The sequence below is a fragment of the Macaca thibetana genome, chromosome 5 (assembly GCF_024542745.1).
Source record: "Macaca thibetana thibetana isolate TM-01 chromosome 5, ASM2454274v1, whole genome shotgun sequence".
Taxonomy (NCBI): domain Eukaryota; kingdom Metazoa; phylum Chordata; class Mammalia; order Primates; family Cercopithecidae; genus Macaca; species Macaca thibetana.
In genome coordinates this window covers 150,660,218-150,682,786 of record NC_065582.1, presented here as the reverse complement: position 1 = coordinate 150,682,786, position 22,569 = coordinate 150,660,218, and the positions used below count along the sequence as shown (strand labels likewise).

The window sequence follows — 22,569 nt, the reverse complement described above, 5'->3', positions numbered from 1 at the left end:
ATTCTTAACTCTAAGTATATTTTTTCTAGGTGTACATGACACATTTCTTAGTTTATACATTGACACATTCACAAATCAAAACTTGATGTCTCCTAGTTTTTTAGATATCTTCGTAAAGACAACTTTATTCTAATTAGAAGTAAAAATAGGAAAAAATCCAATTCAATCTTAGCATTTTATATACTAATTATCACATTCAAGTTTATAATTAGTCATTTTGAGGGTAAACATCCCTTGATCGCTCAAGATAAAATTTCAAAACAATGTTTCCTGGTATAATGCAACCCCTCTTCTAGCTATATATAATTCCTTCCTATCCTCATCCACGAGCTTGCTCCTCTTAGGATGACCAGTAGCCAGAGAGATACAGAGCTGCAATGGCACATGGATATGCTTTAATGTACTCAAACTCTGAGAGGGCAAGGGAGGTAGGGAGGGGATGCTTACCCCTAAATCCACAATTCAGTATTCTGCTATCAAACTTTTAAAAAGCAACAGAAATATAAGCGTGTAGGAGACAATCATCTGTCCAAGCACTAAACAGGGCCTTGAGATCTCTTCATGGTTCCTAATCTACAGGCAGAGATCTCTGTCTATGTGCCTCCCACATTTGGATGCATCTATACCAGGAGTCACAACCCATATCACTCAGGTCCAGAATGCATCTACTTTTTTGCCCTACTTCAGTTGAAAAGAGTTTTGTGGAGTGTGATCCACATCAACTGCACTATGAGAAGTAGTCAAAAATATAAAGCCTAAAATATGTGGTAAATGCGCTAAAAAAAGTATAGTATAGGGCAGAACCAGGTATATACACATTACTATTCTAGAAGTCATAGAGTACACAGCATTATAGATTTCTAAACAAGTGATCCGAAAGAAATCAGTGTGAACAACATGAAGGAAGAGACATTTTACTTACACTGTGAAGGGTGAATATGCAATGAGGAAATAATAAAAGGGTTTTACATGGTGAAACAATGTAAACCAATTTGTAATGTGGAAAGATACTTCTGGCAATAATGTCGACAGTTAACCTTATGCACAAATATAATAAAGCTGGTAACTGAGTGACCCATTCTTTAAAATTAAACAAAGATGAAAAATAAAAACTTTGTCACTCTTGTACCACAGAGTCATAGAAAATCATGCCTCACTTATTCAATAGATTTTATGGCTACTATATAATAGGCACTAGGGTAGACATTAGAGATTAAAAAAAAACAAAACAAAACAGAATTGCTCCTACTTTCCAAGGAGCCCCCATCAAAAGAGACAAGTACAAATCAAAGTGATAAGTACTATAAAGAGAAATGCGACAAAGTACAAATGAAACTTTTAGTCTAGGTTTTAAATGAGGTAGTAGTGTGAGCCAGATGGAGGAAGAACAAAGGTATATTTGGGAAACATCATTTCATATTTGTTAGCCAAGCACAAAAAAATAGAAGAGATTATCTAATAATCATAATCATAATCATAGGTAACATGAAAAAAGATGGCAAAGGAGGTTGCAGCAAGGAAAACCCAATGTTTAGAAGTCAGAATAAGGAGAATCTAAAAAAGAGGTAAAATGATCAGAAAATCATGAAGAGAATCCAGGCAGTATGGAAAACAGAGTGAAGATCATCAAATAAAATGGGAATAGTCATTAACAATAAATGCCATAGAAGGTTAGGTAAAGCGAACCCAGATGTGAATCTGGGGACTTGACAGTTGGGGGTCATAGGAGTCATCTGCCAGAGTATTTCTGTGCACAAGGAGGATTGAGACCAATTGAGGGAGACACTGTGAAGTGACATCAAAGTACCACAGTCATCAGATCTTGGAAATGTATATTTTAAAATAACATTGAAATATTTTAAATTTTAAAGAATTGTGCACAATCATAATACAGGAATAAAAACATAAAGACCAAGTACTGACAATCCCATTTCATTTTAACACTGATTGGAATACTCCTAATAACACACTATGGGGTATTTTAAATATTGTATTTTAATTTTTATGCTGAGCTTGAGGGTGGCAAGATTTTTCTTTTGGCAGTTTGGCAGCTGTCCTCCAAAGTGTCCCAAGACCTTAGTAGGTAGCAGCTAGACAGATGGTGAAGGTACAAAGACATTCTGTGTCTTATGTTTTTTTCTGGAGGTCTTTGAAACCACAGGGTATTATTAAAATGTTAAGCTTATTCAGCACTTGACTGTTGGGGTAGTCAAGGTGCTTTAAATGCTCCCTTTATCCCTAGGCATCTTGGAGATGAAAGAACAAAATATTTGACCCACTAAAGACAGAAAAAGGAAAAAGACAAAAATGAAGCTTCTGCTGCTCTTAAAATTACTTTATAGAATAATAAACATATTTTAAATCAACATTCTTTGTTTCTGTTAATAGTGTTCTTGTTAAATAATAGTAACTCACACTACTCAGAATATTGTACCAAATCAAATCGCTTGTCCTTATAAACAAAGGTCTTCTTTCCTGAGGCACTAAAAGAGATACCTAAAGTCTTGCACTGTATTTTTACAGTCAATAAGGTAATATAATTATTTTGATAAGTAAAATCATAAAAAGTCTACCTCAAACATATATTAACACATGCACTAAGGTAAAAAAAATCGTAACAAGATGTTAAGACATAAAATGTTTATAAAGTCTTGACCTAAACAGTGGTTTTTTATAGTATAAATAATTTAAGAATCCCTCGCATAAAAATCACTTACCTAGCTCTTCATTTTCAATGACTTCAAATGTGGCCCAAATATCACCTTTTGTAGGAATAATATTTTTTATTGCTAATATATCATTAGTTAATTCTTCTGCTTCCATCACAGGAGATATCTGTAAGAGAAGTAATATTTCTTCTAAAAATGTGTTAGACACAGAAGTAGCCTTATGCTAGGCCAATAATATTCCCCATCCACCGTTTAGTGATATCCTGAATTTATTGGTTAAAACCAGCTTCCAAAATCCCATAGAGAAAACAGCATGTTTAGATCTTTTCCATAAAATGTACCTAAGTACGAAAAGAAAATACAATATAGACATGATATATTTTTAATCACTTACTGAGCAATTAGACCACTCAGAAGGAAAGAATGTACCCAATGACATGAGGAATGATCTTCACCAGACAATGAATCCAACAGTGGTCTAAATGTAAAACTTTTTACTCGTCAGTTCTATAATTAAGAGTGTAGAGTAACTTGGTTTATTCAGCCTAGATTCTAAATTATACACAGTCGGTGGTTATCAGTCATGCCAAAAAGCTCCAGGGTCTTGGAGGTCCGTGGTGTGCCCTGCCATGCCAAGTGACAGATGGTGGGATACCAAAGTATGCTGGAACCAGGATTCCAGGATGGATACCAGAGTCTGCAGTGCCAGCCTGGGGGTTGGCTCTACCGAAGTCCCAAAGCCTGAGTCCACTGTACAAGCACATCACCTCTTCGGGGACTTTTGGAATTTTTTATTTGCTGCTTCTTGTTTTTGCTTATGCCAATCTTAAGTCCATGCTGGCCAAAAGCAAAATGGCTTTCTTCAATTCGAATTTAGTTATAATGATGTTTTAAGCATGATAATACTGCAGTTGCAACTTGGTTTGCCCATTTTCAGTAAAAGGACGTCCCTACTAAAAGTTCCTTAGAAATGTATTTGTTTCCATTTCTCCTGCCCATAATTGCTCATAAGCATACTGCACATACATAAATAACAAAAAACCTATTTCACTGCAGGTAACTCGCAAAGTCTACCTTTTGTATTTTATGAAATTTAGTGCTTTTTTGGAATATAATTATACAATGAAGTTCACTATTTTCTATTTAGAAAAGCCCAAAGAAATAGAAACTTAAAAGAAAAAAAAATTTATTGTAGCATCTAGGAATAATAGAGAACATCAAGCAGTATGGAAGAGATGAATCATTTCAGTGATGCTGTTAATCTGCATGAATGTACAATATTTTTAAGGCTAGCCCTTTCTTAAAAAAATAATAAATTATTGAGAAATCCACTTGTGAAACAGGAAGCAGGAAGCACCTTGGTCTGAAACAGGAAGACCAGAACTCTATTCCTTGCATCAAGAGAGACCAAAAGCTCCTCTTTAGTAACACCTAAAACTCCACACTTGGGAAATTATTACTCTACAGAATATACAGATCAGTATACTGAACATCCAGTCGGGATTATGGCGACCCAGGTTTGTATTCTGGCCTTAGTATTCTTACTTCCCAGTTTCCATTCTTATAAACTTGGAACATCACCTGCTTCATCTACCTCCATGCATTTAGGTAATAATTAGCAGAGATAAATGTAACTAAAGGGTTTTGCAGAATCGTAAGCATTAAAACCTATATAATTGGTTTTAAATAGTTTCTGTTATTTTCTAAAAAGTATTTGGGGTTACTATAGGTGAAACTGGCAAGTCTTTTATCTAAACACACCAGATAACATAAGAACTTGGCTCAATTATAACTTCTGTTGTGACTTTAGAAAATAAAATTAAAATGTACTACTAAAGAGCCTGTGTATAGATTTAAGCCATGTGTTTTGAATACCTCCTCTAGCATTAGTGATTAACTTGTGCTAATTGATCTTTACTAGCTCCTCACATCTCTTATGATCAGCATTATGCATTCAGCATAAGAAATATGACATGGCCAAGGAGTGGCAAGGCAAATGCTTCGTAAAGACAAAGCCTATAATTACAGTGTTAATATTTCAGCTTCATGTACCAAGTAATGTACTTAATTGGTATATAGTCACAATTCATAATCATTAGAAACACAAAACTTAAAATCAAAATATATTTAACTTAAGTCCAAATATATCTAATGTTGTGACTCTGTTTAATCCTGGACTTTAAAAATGATAAGTAGCTAAAGCTAAATTTCTGTTACATGGCAGAATGTCTATTGTTCATACAAATAAATCAGTCTTACCAAATAGCAACCTGAAATATCAGTTACTATCTGTAAGGCAGACAAATTACTAAATATAGTGGCATGAGAAAGATCTATTTTAAATTCATCACAAATGATTAGTACTCTCAAGGAATAAAAGAGTTATCCAAATAAATGTCCCAGAGTTATATTCAAATAAATTGGAAGACTGGATGCTAAAGTATAGAAAACAAGGGTGAGGGATTATTATTAATAGTAACAGCTCTAGTAGTAATAGTTATTTATTAAACACATGCTCAGCAATGTGCTAAGGGTTTTACATGCATTATCTTACAGAGTCCTCACATCAATGCTATGATGTAATACTGTGATTTTTTCTCATTCTACAGGTGAGAACACTGAGGCCTAGAGCAAATAATTTGTGTAATGTCAGGAAGCTAGGAAGGGGAAGAGCAAGTATTTAAGCTCGGGGTATTTTCCAGAACCTGAAGAAAATCTTAACACGTAATCCAAAGCACATAAGATGTTCTCTTTCCAAATGATTAAAATACAGAATTCCTGGGGGATATCAGTATAAAAAGTCTATGTTGGCAGTCGTTTGAACTGGAGAAGTAACATAAAATATAATAATGGAAAATTCAAAATATGTAAAATAATGCTAACATTTGTGACTTCCAACAGTCCTCTTTACAGCCGCCTTTAGAACTTACCCGAATTATAATACTACAGTCAGGTTCCTTCCTTTCTACATATACTTCAATTAACAAATCTCCAGCCTGGGAAACCTAGAAAAGGGCAGAGGTAGAAACAACACAGGTAAATATGTTGTAAAAACACACATTTGAAACTGAAGACAGTTATAAAGCCCCAGGCATATTTTTGAATATTTTATAACAATGAAACAAGCTCAATTCCGCCGTTCGCAAGCATGATGTGCCCCTTTCCAGACATGGTTAAGGACAAGGCATTTACACAAATGTTATAATCAGTAACAACAATCACAATGATTTTCTTTTTCATCTCTTACTCAAGAGCTTAGTGCTCTCAAACACCCTTACATTCTTCCTAAAATAATGAATCCAGCTACAATGGAAATATACTGGCTACGACAACAGAAGTCGTACGAGCCATCAGCATGTACGTTAACAAGATAAACAAAATGAGGGGTGAAAACAAACCACATGTAATTTTGCTTCAAGCTGTAATGTGTGCATGATACCAATATTTAAAAGGCAAAATATGGCTTGCTACATTTTTAAAGAGAAGATATGCCTGAAAATTGAACTTTGAGAATAAACTATGTCAGAGCTATATTAAAACTACAAATAACATAAATTTAGAAATGAAAATAAAAGTGAGGTCATTCATGGAATATGGTAGACAATAAAAAGAAGTTTTTAATTATCTTTGGCCAAGAATTAAGTACTAATTTAGGTCATCATTATATCCCAAAAGACAGACTAAGTGAAGAAGATGCAAGCCTGAAAATAAAAGGCCTTAGGATATCATATCATAACTATATAGATTAACCATATAGGAGGTTAACAAAGAACCAAATTAATCTATGAAAAATATTTTGAGTAACTTTTTTCAGAAGTTCCCTTAAGTTATGTAACCAATTAGAAACAATATCACCTGATTTAAATAAAAAAGATCATAATCAAGAAATAATTCTCAAATTAAATTTGCCTCAGCATAAAATCTAATGAGTAAACTTTGAGAAAAACATTAAAGGTGAACTTTGAAAAAGTTCCTTAATTTTTCTGGCATTACAGGCTTAGAAAAGCTTATTTCCAGTTTTTCCTCCTGACTTACAATGCTACAGATACATTCCAGTAAGGAAAACATACAGTTGACACTTTTGCTTTTCACTATGTTTGCATAAACAGCTCTCCAGGAAGGACACATTTTAAAACTTAAAAAGCAAATACAAAGAACTTATAGAGTGAAATAAAAAAGAAGAATAGGTAAGAAATTCAAACAGGGGTAAGACAAAGAGACTGAATGTCAGAAAAAAATACTCCAGAAGACAGTTTTAAATGAATTAGAGGAAAATTTTAAGTAAAAAAAAAACCCAGATTTTCCCAGACTCTTTTACTTATCATTTCCAAATACTGTATTTCTTGTTTTTATTTACTTATACAGACTGAATTGAAAGCATTCAAAACTTATTTCTTTATTATACTGTAAATATAAAAGATAAAAAACGCAAAAAGATACTCAAACCTTTTAAATAACAATGTAGATAGTATGGTCAGGGGTTACCTCTCAGCCTCACACAATCCTTTATTTCATGACTAAAGTCTTCCTCTCTGCTTCCCAAAAAAGTGAGAATTTAAGATAATTGATAATGAGCTAGATTTTTTAAGGTTAAAGCTAACTCCTTTGGAACCTGCATAATTACTCTGGGTCAAAATGGAGAAAATAATTCATTAATATCATAGTATTAGTACTGATCTAAGCCTTCCTCTATTTTTTTTTTTTTTTTTTTTTTTTTTTTGTATGGAATGACAGCTTCAATGACTCCTCTAGTTAGCTGTGGATATTTCAGGACTGAGGAGACATTAGTTTCTAGCAAAAAAGCATTTGCCTCATTATCTATCTGTAAACAGAGCTCATTTGATCCATTTCTATCATTTATATTGGTACCCTGAATCCACTCTTAACTCCTAGTTACTAGAAGATGACTAATGATCAGCCTTAAGAAATTCCAGTGAATATTCAACAAACAAGCATAGTGCAACCGGAACACAAAAATCCAGTACAATGTGATTGAGGAAAACAGGACAGGATGTAGAAAAGTCAACTTAGGACAAAAATTAGAATGTGTTACAAAGATCACATTAGACGCATTCCATTAATACAATCATCTGAAAGCATGCAAAGCAAAAGCATATAAGAAATAATTTATAATTTCATAATAACAAAAAAGAATCACTAGGCTGTCTGAATTTTCAATTTACTCTAAGTATTTCTTTGGCTTTAAATGCTTCCTTTGAAATCCATTAGCATTTTCAGTCATGGTTTTTATACATAAAAGTTGATCTTACAAAGAAAACCTTGAGAGGTAAATTAAAACTGACTTTCCCTCTACTTTTAAAATTTTACATTAGCATATTTTGCATGTATGTATCAGGTTGCAGAATAACACAACCAATTTACTTAATTGTTGATTTTTTCACCCATTACTTTTACTTTGCTTAAATTAGGAACTTGAAAATACACACAGCAAATATCTTTACTTACAATGGAAGTTTCTGTTTTGTTTAATTCTTTAGAGAGCTAACTATTACTACTCACTTGGGTGTCTTTCCACTTGGTAATAAAGCTATTTTCTATGTCCATTTGTTTGACTTGATCTTCTTTAACCTGTTTAAAATATAATTCGGGACATTCTAATAATGTAGAATACGAAGAGTGATGACACTCATCCTCATGTAATCTTCAGGAATTTAAATACCAACAACTTAAAAATAAATGAGAATGGCCATCGGAATCAGTATGAGCCCACATAGCTAGGTCGGAAATAAAATAAACAAGATAGAGTATCCTAAAGTTCAAAATATTTTATGATGACACTACTTCAGGCTGCAATTGCATTGATGGAAGTTCTATTTCTTAGGAAACTTAAGCAAAGGCTCTGATGACTGGTTTAAGTTTATGCAGGTTGAGAAACAAAGCTCATTTATCAAACTGAAATGTTCATTAAGTGCTTATTAAATTTCCATCATTTAGGTAAAGTTTAACATAACTATGAAGATAACCATTTTATTAATGGAAAACTACAAATACAGAAAATAGAGACAGCATGTAAAGCCATACATCATATTTTTCTAAATCTTTATTTTCTCAGCATCAGATTATTGCGAAGAAGTTGCTATTGATCAAAAAACAGTGGACACATATAGAAAGAAGTAAAGAGGAGATCAAAGAGCAAAGACAATCCCACAATCTGGTGTCTATTCCTATGTGAATTAAGATACAGACTGTGATATTTTGTTTTATTAAAATAGCTGCTTTTTCTTGTCTTATGATAAGTGATTATAATAAGAATGTAAGAACTCTACAATGGTAACTGATTACACTAACCCTCTTGACGTCATGTGGTATAGCCATACTTCCAGAAAAGAAGTGGACTCATAAACACCATTTAAGGGAATGTTCTAAAGGTTAAATGACAAAATGGAGATGCTAGAACTAGTTATATAATAGAACTGGACCTTCCACCCAAATCCACCAATTTGAATCCTGGGCTTTATTTCCTCTAATTTTACTTCTTTGAACCAAGACATCATTCCTATTCCAACAGCTTTCTGATGAAACATGAAAATATTAACTTTATAAAATGGAAAATTAAAAAGTCAATTAAACCAGATTACTTAGTAAAATGCATAGAACAATAATATTTTAGAATGTGCTTTTTTTCCCCAATTGGTGACACAAGTAAAAGAAAAAACCAAAGTGCTTTCAACTGCAGAATTTAAGAGTCTGGTATTTATTAATGAATTGTTCAATGTATAACTTTATACCTCTAAGTAGATATAACTCATACACATGAAGAAAAAGAAAACACAAGCAAAAAATCCTGTAGATAGAAATATTCTGTCCAACAGACATCAGATGGTAAAAAGTTTTAAATGCAACCAAATTTAAATAATGACTATAGCTTAAAAGCTACTTATGCCTATATTTTTTTAAAATGACTATTCCTTATTTTACATATTTCTAAATATGAATAAAGATCTGAGTAATAACACCCTAAAACATATATATATATATGTTGGCAAACAGTGACATTATAACCATTTTAACAAGGGCAGGATACAAAATATTTACCTCAAATATTTCTACATAATTATTAATTAGGTCCTCAATTACATTCACTTCTTCACTAGTTTGTCCTTTCGTTTGAAACAAACAGGATGAAAAGACCAAGGCCAAATTATGGGCATTCATGTGATTGATTTCTGAGCATTTCTGAACCCTGTTAGAGAAAAGCATAGTTCATTATGATACACTTCTATTTGGAAATTTCATAGAACAGGAAGCCAGTTTATCAATTTTTAAGCACATCAATATTGAAATTCTCTGATATAAAAGATACAGTAGTGACTTAAAAACACATGGTTCTTTCTTCCAAGTAGCTTATAATCTAGTTAAGAACATGAGAAAAAGTACTATTAAATGGATTAGTAAAAGTTACAAAGTCATACTTAATTGTTGATTTAGAGAAAGGGCTGACCATATCCAAACAATTGCAAACTATAAAACAACCTGTGGCCAAAGCATAGAAATATGCTTGCTGAATGGTGTAAAATGGTTTGTGGGGCTGCAGCATAGGAGGAGGAAATGGGGTAGGAGGTATGCAGAAAACAGGCAAAAAGGTAGGTTATTAGGCATATAATTGACAGTTCCAAATTCCAGTTGCAAAGCTGGGCTAAATGTTCCCGTTAGTGCAAATCAAATGAGAAAGAATATTTGGGCACATGTGTCCATACAGTTATTCAAAATAAATGATCACAAAGTAGACTATTTTAAAATGCAATTACATTTTTTCCCCATGACACAAGTTTAACTATGTAACAAACCTACACTCTGTACCCATGAATTTAAAAGTTTACAAAAAAACCCAAAACAACTCCCTGAAGCATCATCCCCAAGAAAGGGAAAGTAACATTGCTAAAAATGTAACAGATGAGAACTGTAAGTGGCACACTCCCTCAAATGAACACAGTAACTCCATCAAATGAATGTAGTTAAGACTAAGCTGGACATTCCCATCTATGAAGAACACAGATTCAGGTGGCTACAAGAAAAGGTGAATAAACATGATAGCAATATACATGATAATGTAGGGAATTCACAATAAAATACCAAACTGCATAGCAGAGATGGTGCAAGGGCAATCATCACATGTGATTTATAAGGTGCAAAAGGGGCTGGAATTTAATAGAAGAGGATGTAATAATTGTGAACATCCCTCTCAAAACAATGTCTACGCTTTCACACTACACTTAATTGTAAACATCTGGAAAATTCATCTGCATGTCTGTCTCTGTTACTAGAATCTAAGTATCTCACAGTCAGAAACTCTTTAATCCCATTGTGAATGGAATTTAGTGGATATTACTGATGGCAGAAATGGTCTTTTAGCTAGGGTAGGGATTGAATTAAATGCTAAATCAACTTGTCCTCATCCAAATTTTCCTCTCAATCTTTTAAGGACATTATCTTTAAGGACATTCCTGTATTTCTTGAGACTTCCTTCTGTAATATCATCCCCTTTGGCACTTTTCACTTCTCTTGTCTTTAGTTTAAGCGGCTGCCTTAGTTTCTGGGACAAAATAGGTATAATACAGTGTTTCCTTTTCTTCCTTTACTTCTCTGCTCCGAGGTGTTAACATTTCCAATGTTCCATATTCAGCTTGACCAGTCCCTTCTCCTCCGGGTCTTCTCATCAGAAACTCAACAAAACTGTTTCCTAGTTAGCTTATCTGCCTCTATGCTACATCTTCCCTACCAATCCCATCATAGGGATTATTATCCTAAAACATTTGATCAGTTACTTTTATCACTTAAAGGATAAAATTCAAATGTTTTTGCATGACCTACAAAGTCTTCCACAACTTCCTGCCAGCCAACTATAACCCTCTCATCTCCTAGTACTCCTATGTCCCAGACATTATCCTTCACTCATTTCTCATACTCTTCTTTCACGCCCAGTTCATATGTCTCTTTAAATCTGAAGCACAGATGCATCCCCCGGACCACAACGCTCAATGAATCGTTCAATTTATCCTCTATAATTCCATGCTGCATGCTAACATTCTCTATATTAAAGTTTGTCTCAACGTCTCATAGGCATAGAGATAGGACTATATAATGTAGACTATATTTGTATGAAGCAGTAAGAAAATCAGTTTTACAATAATGGAGCTGATATAAATGAGAAGTAGTGGTTGGGAAAGAAAAGAACAAGAGGAAAGAACACAAATTGTGAAAGATTTCTAAATGGACACTGCAAATAAGGTACTTTTAGCAAAATCCAGCTTTACAGAAATTTATTCAAGGGAGTATTTCATCCATTCAGCGAGCGACAATATATTCTTTAATCAAAATTTACATTTATTTAAGTTTTTGTAATAATTCTTGCTAAGATTAAAAAAAAAACAGTTTTAACTTAAAAGGTTATTTTCAAATGTCCTCATCCTTCAGACCTCATTTGTAAAGGCACCATTATATTCCTTATAGCTTTCCAAATGCAAGGAGACTTTCATGCCTTGACATAGAAAATTGTTTTTGATTTTTAAAATTTCCTCATTGTATCAATAGCCTGATACCAAAATATAAAGGTCAGTTAAGATATAAACTGAAAATAAAGAAATGTCCGCCATGAGAAAATACTGTCCTCACAGACAGATCCTTGTTACAAAATTCTGGTCCTTGCACATCGTTCATTCTCCAGCTTCCAAACCAATTGAGTTTTAAAATTCTTGCTTATGCATCAGATGCCTTTGAGGATACTGTATATGATCAGTTCTGATTAAGAAATTACTAGCACTATTTATCTGTAAATGTGACTTAATTACAGAAAGACAGACTAACATGAGCTCTTATGATCTATAGAAAGATTCACAATCACATAAGAAATAGTGACTTATTGAGTGCTGTGTTTGAAATGTCTAGAAAAGTTCATTCATCTACCCACCTATACAGGTGTTCAATGATAGCTGCTAGTGTTGCTCGGTTGACCCCTGGAAGAGAACGTATAAATGCTCCATATTTTTTAATTCTTTCCTTGTCATCTTGTGCATCTGGAGGGGGAAAAAAAAACAATTTTGAGGCCTAAACTAATTATCAATGTTATGAATTCGTCTATCAGCAGTACTGTAAAATAGTCACAAACAAACGCATTTTAATAAGTGATACAATCAAGTTTCAGTAGACAATTGTTCGAAGTTCTAAAGTAATTTTCTATCAATCTGGAAAAGTATTTATTTACATAACATTCCAGCACTATGTGCTCCAGTTCTTATAATTTATAATTGAAAACAAATAACTTTTAAAATACAAGATTAGGAGGGATTGTATTTTTTTATCTTCTACTTTATGGAATACTGAACTTTAACTTAATGGGAATACATTCAATTAACTATTCAAACTGGAGTACAAACTGAAGAATTAAGCCAAAAGTATTTTAACTCTGGCTAAGGAAATGTTTTATCAATTGTATTTGAAAATGACATTTCTGATTTTTGTTTCTCACGAAATTATAAAAATATTTCCAAAGCTATGAACCATCCTGGAACTATGAACTATACAGCACCCCTTCGATCCAGGTAAAGTGTACTTTCAAATCTTTTGAAAAGGTGAGACTACAATGGAAGAAGTCAAGCCCAGTCCTTAATAACTACAATCTGGATTTAGAGGATGACAGACCTCCTGCTTTTGTCATGAACAGAAATTTGTTGGTTCATGGAGAGGAGGATGAAAAGGAATTACCCTCCACTCACCTAACTCCAAGAAGGCAAATATCTGGAGAATCTAGAGACAGGAACCCCCCCAAAATCTAGACTCTCTGTAGAGGACATGCACTGACAGTTTAGCCTATACCACCTGACAGTGGAAATAGATCATTCTTCAAATAAATCACTTGTGCTGACTTGATAACTCAAGGAGACCACACTTATTATTTCCTCTCAATTCGCAACTATCTTTGGATACAAGATTATTTTATTTCTTGCTTAGCCTTACCTCTTCTGTTCACAGAAAATCAGCAGCACACTAATGTTGTCTTAAAAGTACAAAGTCACTTGTAAAGGACATTAGGATCCCTGGCTAGGTAAGAAACTCTGTATGACACAATTTTCAAGTGCACTCCTATTCAAAATTGCAAGTGATATCTCTTTTGTCCTGATTTAGACTGTACATGAGATCAATAACCATACACATGAGTATACTGAATTAAGTGCACTAGTAGATGACTCTCTATAAGAAAGAGGAGGAAACACCCAAATTACATTCAAAGACATTACTGGAAATTAATTATGTATAATTCTCAGTATAATCTAAACATTTATCCTCATGTTATCTAGTTTCTAACTGTAGGATAAATTGCATTTATTCCTTAAAATTTAACACTACTATGCTTAAAACAAAAAGTCATGCTAGTACACATATTTTCACACATCTTATAAAATATATATTTTCAAAATAAAGCTAAATAAATTGAAAGTAAAACTCAGGAAAGATTTCAGGCCATATAGAAAATACAATGAGCAATTCAACTAGACACAGAATTTAACAGTGTTCCTAGAACAGATCATATGTTGTATAAATATAGGTGGTACATGGCTATAAGGCATTCTCTACCTCAAGTACACAGTGCGTCAAAAGAGTTTTATGAATTCACTCAGAGGGTACTGGTTTATTCTTTTCAGGTCCAACATGGCCACTATTGAAGGGTCTAGCCAAACTATATTGTTTGCAAAAGCAAAGGAGTTAAAGGTTACTTGACCCAGTATTCAAAGCCTTCTCCAAATAAATTCTCAAAGAATTCACAGGCAAGGCAAAGGTGAACACATTCTTTTCGTACACACTCTGACCCCTGCTGACTGCCTCGTTCTGGTAGACTGACAACAGTGAAGACTTGTTTGTCACTCAGTTTGACAACTTTAGCAAATGTGTATTTGTCACCTGTTGTTGTTGTTTTTAAAGAGGCAGCGTCTCAGCTCTGTCACCCAGGCTGGAATACAGTGGCACCACCACAACTCACTGAAGCCTGGAATTCCTGGGCTCCTGTGATCCTCCCACCTCAGTCCTCAGAATAGCTGAGACTACAGGAGCACATCACCATGCCTGAGTTAACGCTTTTTTTTTTTTTTTTTTTTTGCAGACACAAGGTCTCACTATGTCGTCCAGGCTGGTCTCGAACTCCTGGCCTCAAGCTATTCTCCTGCCTTGGCCTCCCCAAATGCTGGGATTATAGTCGTGAGCCACCATGCCCAGCCTTGCCATGTACTACTGATAACCAATTTTATAATAAAGACAAATTATAAGTCTTTATGAAGTAGAGATACTCTAAACAGCTTCACACATTTCAATAAAACTTTCTTAAAACAAAAATGAGGGTTGCAGGGTAACTGAGATTAAAGCAATGTATTTATCTCTGCATTTTATATCTTAGAAAATTATATAATCAAGTATTCTTGGTATTACAGTGAACCCTACTGATTTGAGAAACAGAAGGCAAATGAAATACTTCTGACAGGTAGTTGTATCATGAGAAACTTTATTTTCGTTATAATGCTACTCTTCCTGACACTAACTAGGGTCATTCTTGGGATAATTTTCAAACTGTGCGTGTTTTGTGACATCATTTCAAAAATATCTTTAAATATATCAATTGTTTTAGATCAAACAAATACTTTCAATGAGGAAAATTACTTCTCATTAGAGGAATGCCATGTGACCAGATTCAAAAGCCATTTTCCAAATCTTGAAACAGATTAAATATATACGAGACAAACATATTATAATTATAGACTAATTCAAAAGTAAGTTTTAAAACCTAGAACAATGGAGGACTGAAAATTATCATTTGGAAAATATTATAGATATATGAGAAATGGTTATGGCGTATTAATAAAAATAAAAATGTTATATACATAAATTACAAAAGTAGAGAAAAGGACTATAATATGGATAAACAAAAGCATCTTTATTAAAAAGGTGGAATTAAAGGCAATATTTACATTTAAGTCTTTGTTATTGTAATGTTTCAATAAAAGGACTTGTTTACAGGCTTTACTGAAATTAATTTGACCCACGAGGGATTTAATCAACTCCTTTCCTAGGGTCATCTCTTAATTAGCTTCTCTTACAGTTTATAACAAAATTCTATTTCATTAGATGGAATCTAGGATAAATGAAGCAACAGTTAAAAACTGTACACTATCTTGCAAAATGAATCATATAGTAAATGCTTCATTTTATTTTTGATGGGAAATTAGTAGCACACATGGACTTGAGTATAACATTCCAAAGTTAAAGCAAAGTATGAACTAAGAAATCGACTGAAAACCAAGTATATACCAAATGATTGAGCAAATATTTTTAATTTCTCTTGAGATAGACTGAAACAGCTATTGATATTTATACAATTTCTGTTCTAAGCCATTATGTACATTTTTTCTTTCAATTAAAATTTCAACTAATCAAAAAAGTCTAAGTATTAAAAGGCAAGCATGTATTATGGTCTGTATAATATATATACACACACACACACATATCTATATATATATATCTGTATAAATGTTACCTAAAGCAGAGATCCAGTATGGGTAGAGCTCCTTGGTAAGCAGTGCATCATCAATGTCAGAGAGAAAACTTTTCAACACACCCGTCACATCTTCAAGCTGATGTTTTCCAGCCCTCAATTTAAAGCTTCTTGCATCCTTTTTGAAACTCTCCAGTAGTTCACTTATATGCAAAGGATCACCATTCTTCTGATAGATATATTTACATCCTAAACCTTTGTTAAAAATATTATATTTTTAAAGTCTAAATACAAAAGCCAGTTTGATATTTTAAAAATGAAACAAATGTTTGTGTTGAGATGATGAGTAAGATGATGAAATCATTACACAACAGATGATATAAACATGCATGAGCAGGAAAGGCTTCTTATCCCTCATTTTAGTATTTAAAATGTAAACCTAATGAGCAAATCATCGCAGACTCAGCTTTTAGCAAGCTCCTGATCAGTCCTTCCTCCAGCTCTCCATAGTACCTTTTTCAAATGTTCTTTTACTTAAAGTGCCCTGTCTTCACTTAGTCTCCCAGCAAACAACTTACTTCCATTTCTCACTGACAAAAGTGAGCCTCTCTGGTATAAATGTCATCACCCTCCTGCCCCGATATTGTATATTAATTTCTGAATGCTCCCATCTTCACCTTATTTCCTGTGGAGATTTGGGTTACCTCTTTTTCATGGTTACTGATTCATGAAGTGCTCCATACCAAATAAAAGGGGCAGTGGTTAGGAGGAAGAGTGATGATAACAATGACAATAATTCAAACTCCAAAAGCCTCCCTTGCCTCCTCCCAGGCTTCTTCTCCCTGTTCCTTTCACAACCAGGCTGAATTTCCTATATTTATTCCTTCTACCATCTCACAAGCCTGTTAATCCTTTGACAACACAATCTTGCATCTCTGCCCAATCCCCATTCTGTTGGGGTCACCCTTCATCAAGAATATTAACAACGTTCTTTTTTTCTGGATGCTTTTCAGTTTTTATCTAGGGAGAACTCCTTGCAGCATTTGACATTCTGAATGAAACCGTGTAAATTCTTTTAACCCCATAACTTTCATGACATCATGATTTCATATCTCTTTTTTTCTCCCTTCCCTCTGATTGCTCTCTCAGTCTTCTAACTTTTTCTGCTCATCTAATACTTAGTGGTCATCCCAGGGATCCTTCCTCAATTCTCTTCTCTTACTGCCCACTGGGTGAGAACCCATCCAACCTCATCACTTCTACATAAATATTTTAACTCAGGTTTTAATTTCCATGATTTTATACATACACATATATATACACACACCATTACATATACATGCAACATATACACATACACCCATACATCTTATGGCAAATAAAAATAACCCAAAGGAATTAATTCTCTTGCCCTGTTTACTACCTCACTTTCCACCCCCACCATGTTCTTTATCTTGTTCCTCTCTACCTCAATATATGGCATTGCCTTCTTCCTAGCCCTTTACAAGTCAGAGTATTTATTTCTCAATCAGCACATTAAAAACAAAAAAATGCAGTACTGCATCACATAGATTCTTCATCATGATCTCACTCTCACAACTGTCCTCTCCTTCCCATCCCATATGCTATTATTTGTGCACTGAGTTCTTACTACATTGTCACAACTCCTTGCCCATATTTTTACGCAGCCCTCTGTGTGTCTCAACAATGATAAAACAGCATGATCTAAAATTCAGTTCTGTATGTGTTACCAACAAGCTTAAAAATCCGAATACTGCCCTCTTGCTGCCTATGAGGCAAAGTTTGAGGATTTTAGTTTGTATATTAAACCTTACCTGACTTGGTCTAACCTGTTGCCTTTTATATTGATTGACTCCTTCTCCTTACACTAAGCTCTGACCACATTTAATACCACAAAGCTCCCAGCACAAAATTTGTGACTCTATACCTTGGCACACACTTTTTCTCCTCCTAGAATCCCTATCCTCTTCTCCTAACTAGCTCCCATTTTCTCTTAGGGCTCATGGTAAGCACTGTGCTTTGCCTATGAAGCTCTCTGATACCACGCCTTCTCTGGGTGAAATTTACCCCTACACCATGGACACCGGAAGCACCCCCTGAACCTCTTTACTAGAGAATTTTAACACTGACTTGTAACTGCTCATGTATTTGTCTCTTATTCATAAATCTGCAAACTTCTAGAAGGCAAAAATGATGTCTTATTTTCTGTGACATATCTCTGTGTATATCCAGCAGTTACACAGTGCCTAGAACTACTCTGCAGGTATTCAATAAATGACTGCGTAATGCAAGAATAAGCAAGTTCTACAAAAATCAATACTGACTAGGCGTTTGAGATAATATATCCCTGGCTGAATGAATTTCTAATAGCTGGCACTCAAGTAAGTTAACTGAAAAATAATTTGAACATAATGTTGTTTATATAATTGAAATAATTTTCCCCAAGAACTAGTGTAATTTACTTTTTAAAAATTAAAGCCCTAAAAGTCATCCTATGAACTCAGTCAAGTTCAAACTTTGACACAATGACACAATGAGCACAGAAAATTGGTCTTGAGATTTCAACCCACAGCTCAGGAGGTTCAAAATAATTGCTACCATGAAACCATCTGCATCCTATAATCACTGGGTATTTTCTAAGTTCCTGCCAAATCTTTCTTCTATACATGCTGGTAGCACTGAGGTTTCCCCAATGTTCTGAATATAAATATATATATATATATATATGACATAAACATACTACATAGCAGGAAGCGTCTTACTGTAGTGCCCAATATGTGATTATTTATATACTTTCAGTAGATATATAATACAAACACAATTTTATATATAATTACATATAATATAAAAATATATGATACTTACATTTATATTATACATATGTTATATGACTATATGTATGTGTATATATGAATATATGTATGTACACATATGTGTGTATATATTTAAGTGTGTGTGTATATATCTATTTATATAAACACAATCCTTCATTGGCTTCATTATTCTAACATGCAAGTGAAGGCATCTTGTAATAGATGTATAAAGTTGTTATAATATATGAGTTTTAGTTGAAAAAAATCTAATGCTGAATTATTTTAAACCCAAATAAACACAAGGAAAATTCTGATTTCCCTAGAAAAACATTAAATTGGCTACATCAGAGCTAGTCAAGGTATTTTAATTATTTCTTGCTTAAGAAAGGCCTTATGCCATTATGAAACTAACATGTTGTGAAGATTCCCAATGAGGTTATGCTGTTAAAACATAACATATATGTGATTCATGTGTATCTGCAAAATGTACACTAACACTGAATGGCTGTAACAAATAAAGGTAACATTCTCCTTCCTCCATTTTTTAACAGATGATTATAGCTAGGAAGAAAAACACGAACATACTATCATAGCAGGAAACTTCTTATAGTAATGCCCAAATATGTGATTATGTATATATTTTCAGTAGATATATCATAAAAACACAATGAATCTGGACATTAATAATTGCACTTGCATTACATACAAAGTAAGTAAAATACTTAAAATGACACTCTCCCTAGAACAAGAGATTAAAATATGCCTAAGTTTAATTTCTGAAAAGTGTTTTCTTTATACATATCATTAGTTTGATATTTTGTTACATATCAGTGTATTGTCAGTTTCCCATACTAGAAGATATGATTCATAGCTTTGTCTTGAACTTTTTACTTCCACTACTGTGTTTCTAAGAGTGAGACCAGTGACTGGCATACAATAAGCACTTGATAAAGAAACAATTAACTAATAATACAATGCTCTACTGCAGCCCTCACTACTTATATCTTCTTTTCAAATTAAAAACACCCAAAGATACCTCTAATATAAGGAGAACAAAAAAAATTAATACAATCCAAAATATCAAATCATTTTCCTCTTTTCCACATTTGTAATCTAAATAAATGGCATTTACCTACAGGTTAAAAGGGCTCATGGCAACAGTTTAACATTTTCACATTTAAAATAGCATCAAGAAATTTACAGTATGAAAGATATATGCAATAAAAGGAATTTGGAGAACTCATAACCATTTGAAAATAAACGTGAAGAAAAGAGGATATCTTTCAGGTATATCTAAAATACTAAACACAGCATATAAAACTGACATGAAGCTGGACCATGGTACAGATCAACGTGTTTTTTATTTGCAGACTATTCATTGAAACATCTGTTGAAAATAAGCAAAAATTGTGAAAATTGATAGCTATGCTTCTGAACATAAACTACATGCACACTTTATGTATGCCAAAGGAAGAAATTATTTTACATATTGTTCCACAGTTCATCACTTCTAAAAACATGCTTAGACGTGTTGTGTCACTGTAGGCTTTAATCTAGCCTTGTAATCTCTGAAAGATAGTCTTCAATCCAGTATTTTTTCTTACTTGAATAAAACATGTAATCTACTATTTTTATGTACATATTATAATTTAGATTATTTCAATATGTTATTTAATATTTTATGCATGTAAAGGAAGGAGGAAATGGTAAAAATGTATGGTATAGTTTAAACGAGTCTTATTGGGAGAAGGAATGGTAATTAGCTGAACAGTAAATCTGCCTTTATTTTTCACTAGTGTACTTACAATATAAAGGGTTTCAATTCAGTCCAATAGAGGTACCACTTAAAAACCTGTAAGAATGATATGATCAGTTCTAGAGGTTGAATAAAAACTCAGTGATACTTACCATACTGTGTAACAAATGCTATACAGCTGTTCACTATAATGGGAACGTCATTTTTGCTGAGCTGCTGATCTTGTAAAGCATTACCATCTGTACCTGCTGCTTTTTCAATTGCAGTATGCCAGACTGTGAAATCCAACTTGGTATGCCCATGGATGTATAATGTTCTGTTAAAAGTTTAAAAAGCATTTCAAATTATAATTTTGCTCTTTAAAAAAATCTTATTCCAAGACAGATTACCCTAAAATCCACACAATCGTGATCCTATCTTACCTATTACAAGAAAAACTCTTCTTTTATTCTCATCCACCATGAACTTCCACTCAATCCCTCTTTGGCGTGTATAGTCACATCACTCCATAGCATTGAGGAAGCTCTCTGAATTTATGGTCTTACTTCTTTTCATTCCCCAGCTTCTTTTATTCTCTTTCTGAATAACTAAACTAAAACCACTGTGGCTATCACCTGTGACTTCTAACTGATATTTCTGGCTATGTTTTTCAAGGTTTTAGAATTCTTGATTTTATTTCTTAAAAAGAGAAAAAAAACTAGCATTCAATTTGAATTGTATAGCACAATTCTTTCTGGATTTTCCTCCTATCATTCTGGTCACTCAGTCTCTTTCCCAATCTCACTTCCTCTTTCTGAATGACAAAGTCGTAACCTCAGCACACACAAAAGCTACATGGACTCTCCAGGGTCATGTCATTCAGGCCAGTAATTTCATCTTTTCATATAAATTAGTTTACTTCCAAATCCCTATCTCCAGGCTATAATTTTCATAGGTCAGATCTCCATGTGACTGAAAAGCAGGAGAATAGAGCACCTGAGAGTGGGAATGACAATCAGACTTTCTGAACATAATTTTAGCTCTGCCATTTACTTCCTTTGTAACTTTAGACAGGTCAACCTTATTTTTGCTTCAGTTTCATTATTGGCAAAATAAATATAATAATAGCACTTAGGACAACACTCAATAGACATAACATTAATGACTAATGTATAAACTGTACTACTAAAGAATATTTGTATTTGAGAATCTTCACCTTAATGTGCAATAAGCATATCAAAGCTTTTGCTCTCCCATACCAAACTTCTAGCACCAAAAATTTTCCACAAACCCCACCAGAAATTTAGGATTAATTAAGTGTAAACCAGTCTCTTTGCCCAATCACTGCCACATTACTTCAGTCACAAAATTCTGCTGACTACAGTTTCCCAACGTATTCACTCTGACTCCTCTCCTTTCCAAGACTGCCTTATTTCAGATCTTCATGTTGTTCCTTCAGGTCACTACAGCCCCTCCTTACAGAATTCCTTTCCCAATTCTCAACCCCTGTAATCTCTACTCCTCACTATTGCCAGAATGATCTAAAATGCAAAGCTAATGACATCACTTCCAGATCACTGTCTTACAGTTCTTGAGTTTTCAAGATAAAAAAGTCTTCATAAGCTAGCCTATATTTTTACCTGCAGGTTGATCTGCCATTCTCCTATACTTATGACACTCAGGAAACATAAACATAAACACACACACACACACAAACACACACACACGCACACACACCCCTCCTGGATTTTGTAATACATATTGCCTGCTCTTTGGCTGGCTACTCCAAACCTTTCCCCCAAATTCTACTCCAGGTAAGACTCCTTGACACTG

The 22,569-nt window shown here is 33.6% G+C and overlaps 1 protein-coding gene across 8 annotated transcripts in view; it reads right to left on the bottom strand.

Annotated features, from left to right (window-relative positions):
• ARAP2 (ArfGAP with RhoGAP domain, ankyrin repeat and PH domain 2) overlaps positions 1–22,569 on the bottom strand; it is a 179,812-nt gene that overhangs the window by 44,719 nt on the left and 112,524 nt on the right. For 7 of the 8 annotated variants that reach the window (XM_050791884.1, XM_050791885.1, XM_050791888.1 and 4 more), the window contains 7 exons: positions 20,910–21,073; positions 16,210–16,422; positions 12,598–12,703; positions 9,726–9,873; positions 8,190–8,258; positions 5,600–5,674; positions 2,718–2,835 (listed from right to left, as the gene is read on the bottom strand). In XM_050791884.1, coding sequence (XP_050647841.1) covers positions 2,718–2,835; positions 5,600–5,674; positions 8,190–8,258; positions 9,726–9,873; positions 12,598–12,703; positions 16,210–16,422; positions 20,910–21,073 — 893 coding nt within the window. The remainder of the gene's footprint in view (positions 1–2,717; positions 2,836–5,599; positions 5,675–8,189; positions 8,259–9,725; positions 9,874–12,597; positions 12,704–16,209; positions 16,423–20,909; positions 21,074–22,569) is intronic. The other variant, XM_050791890.1, reaches the window with a different exon arrangement.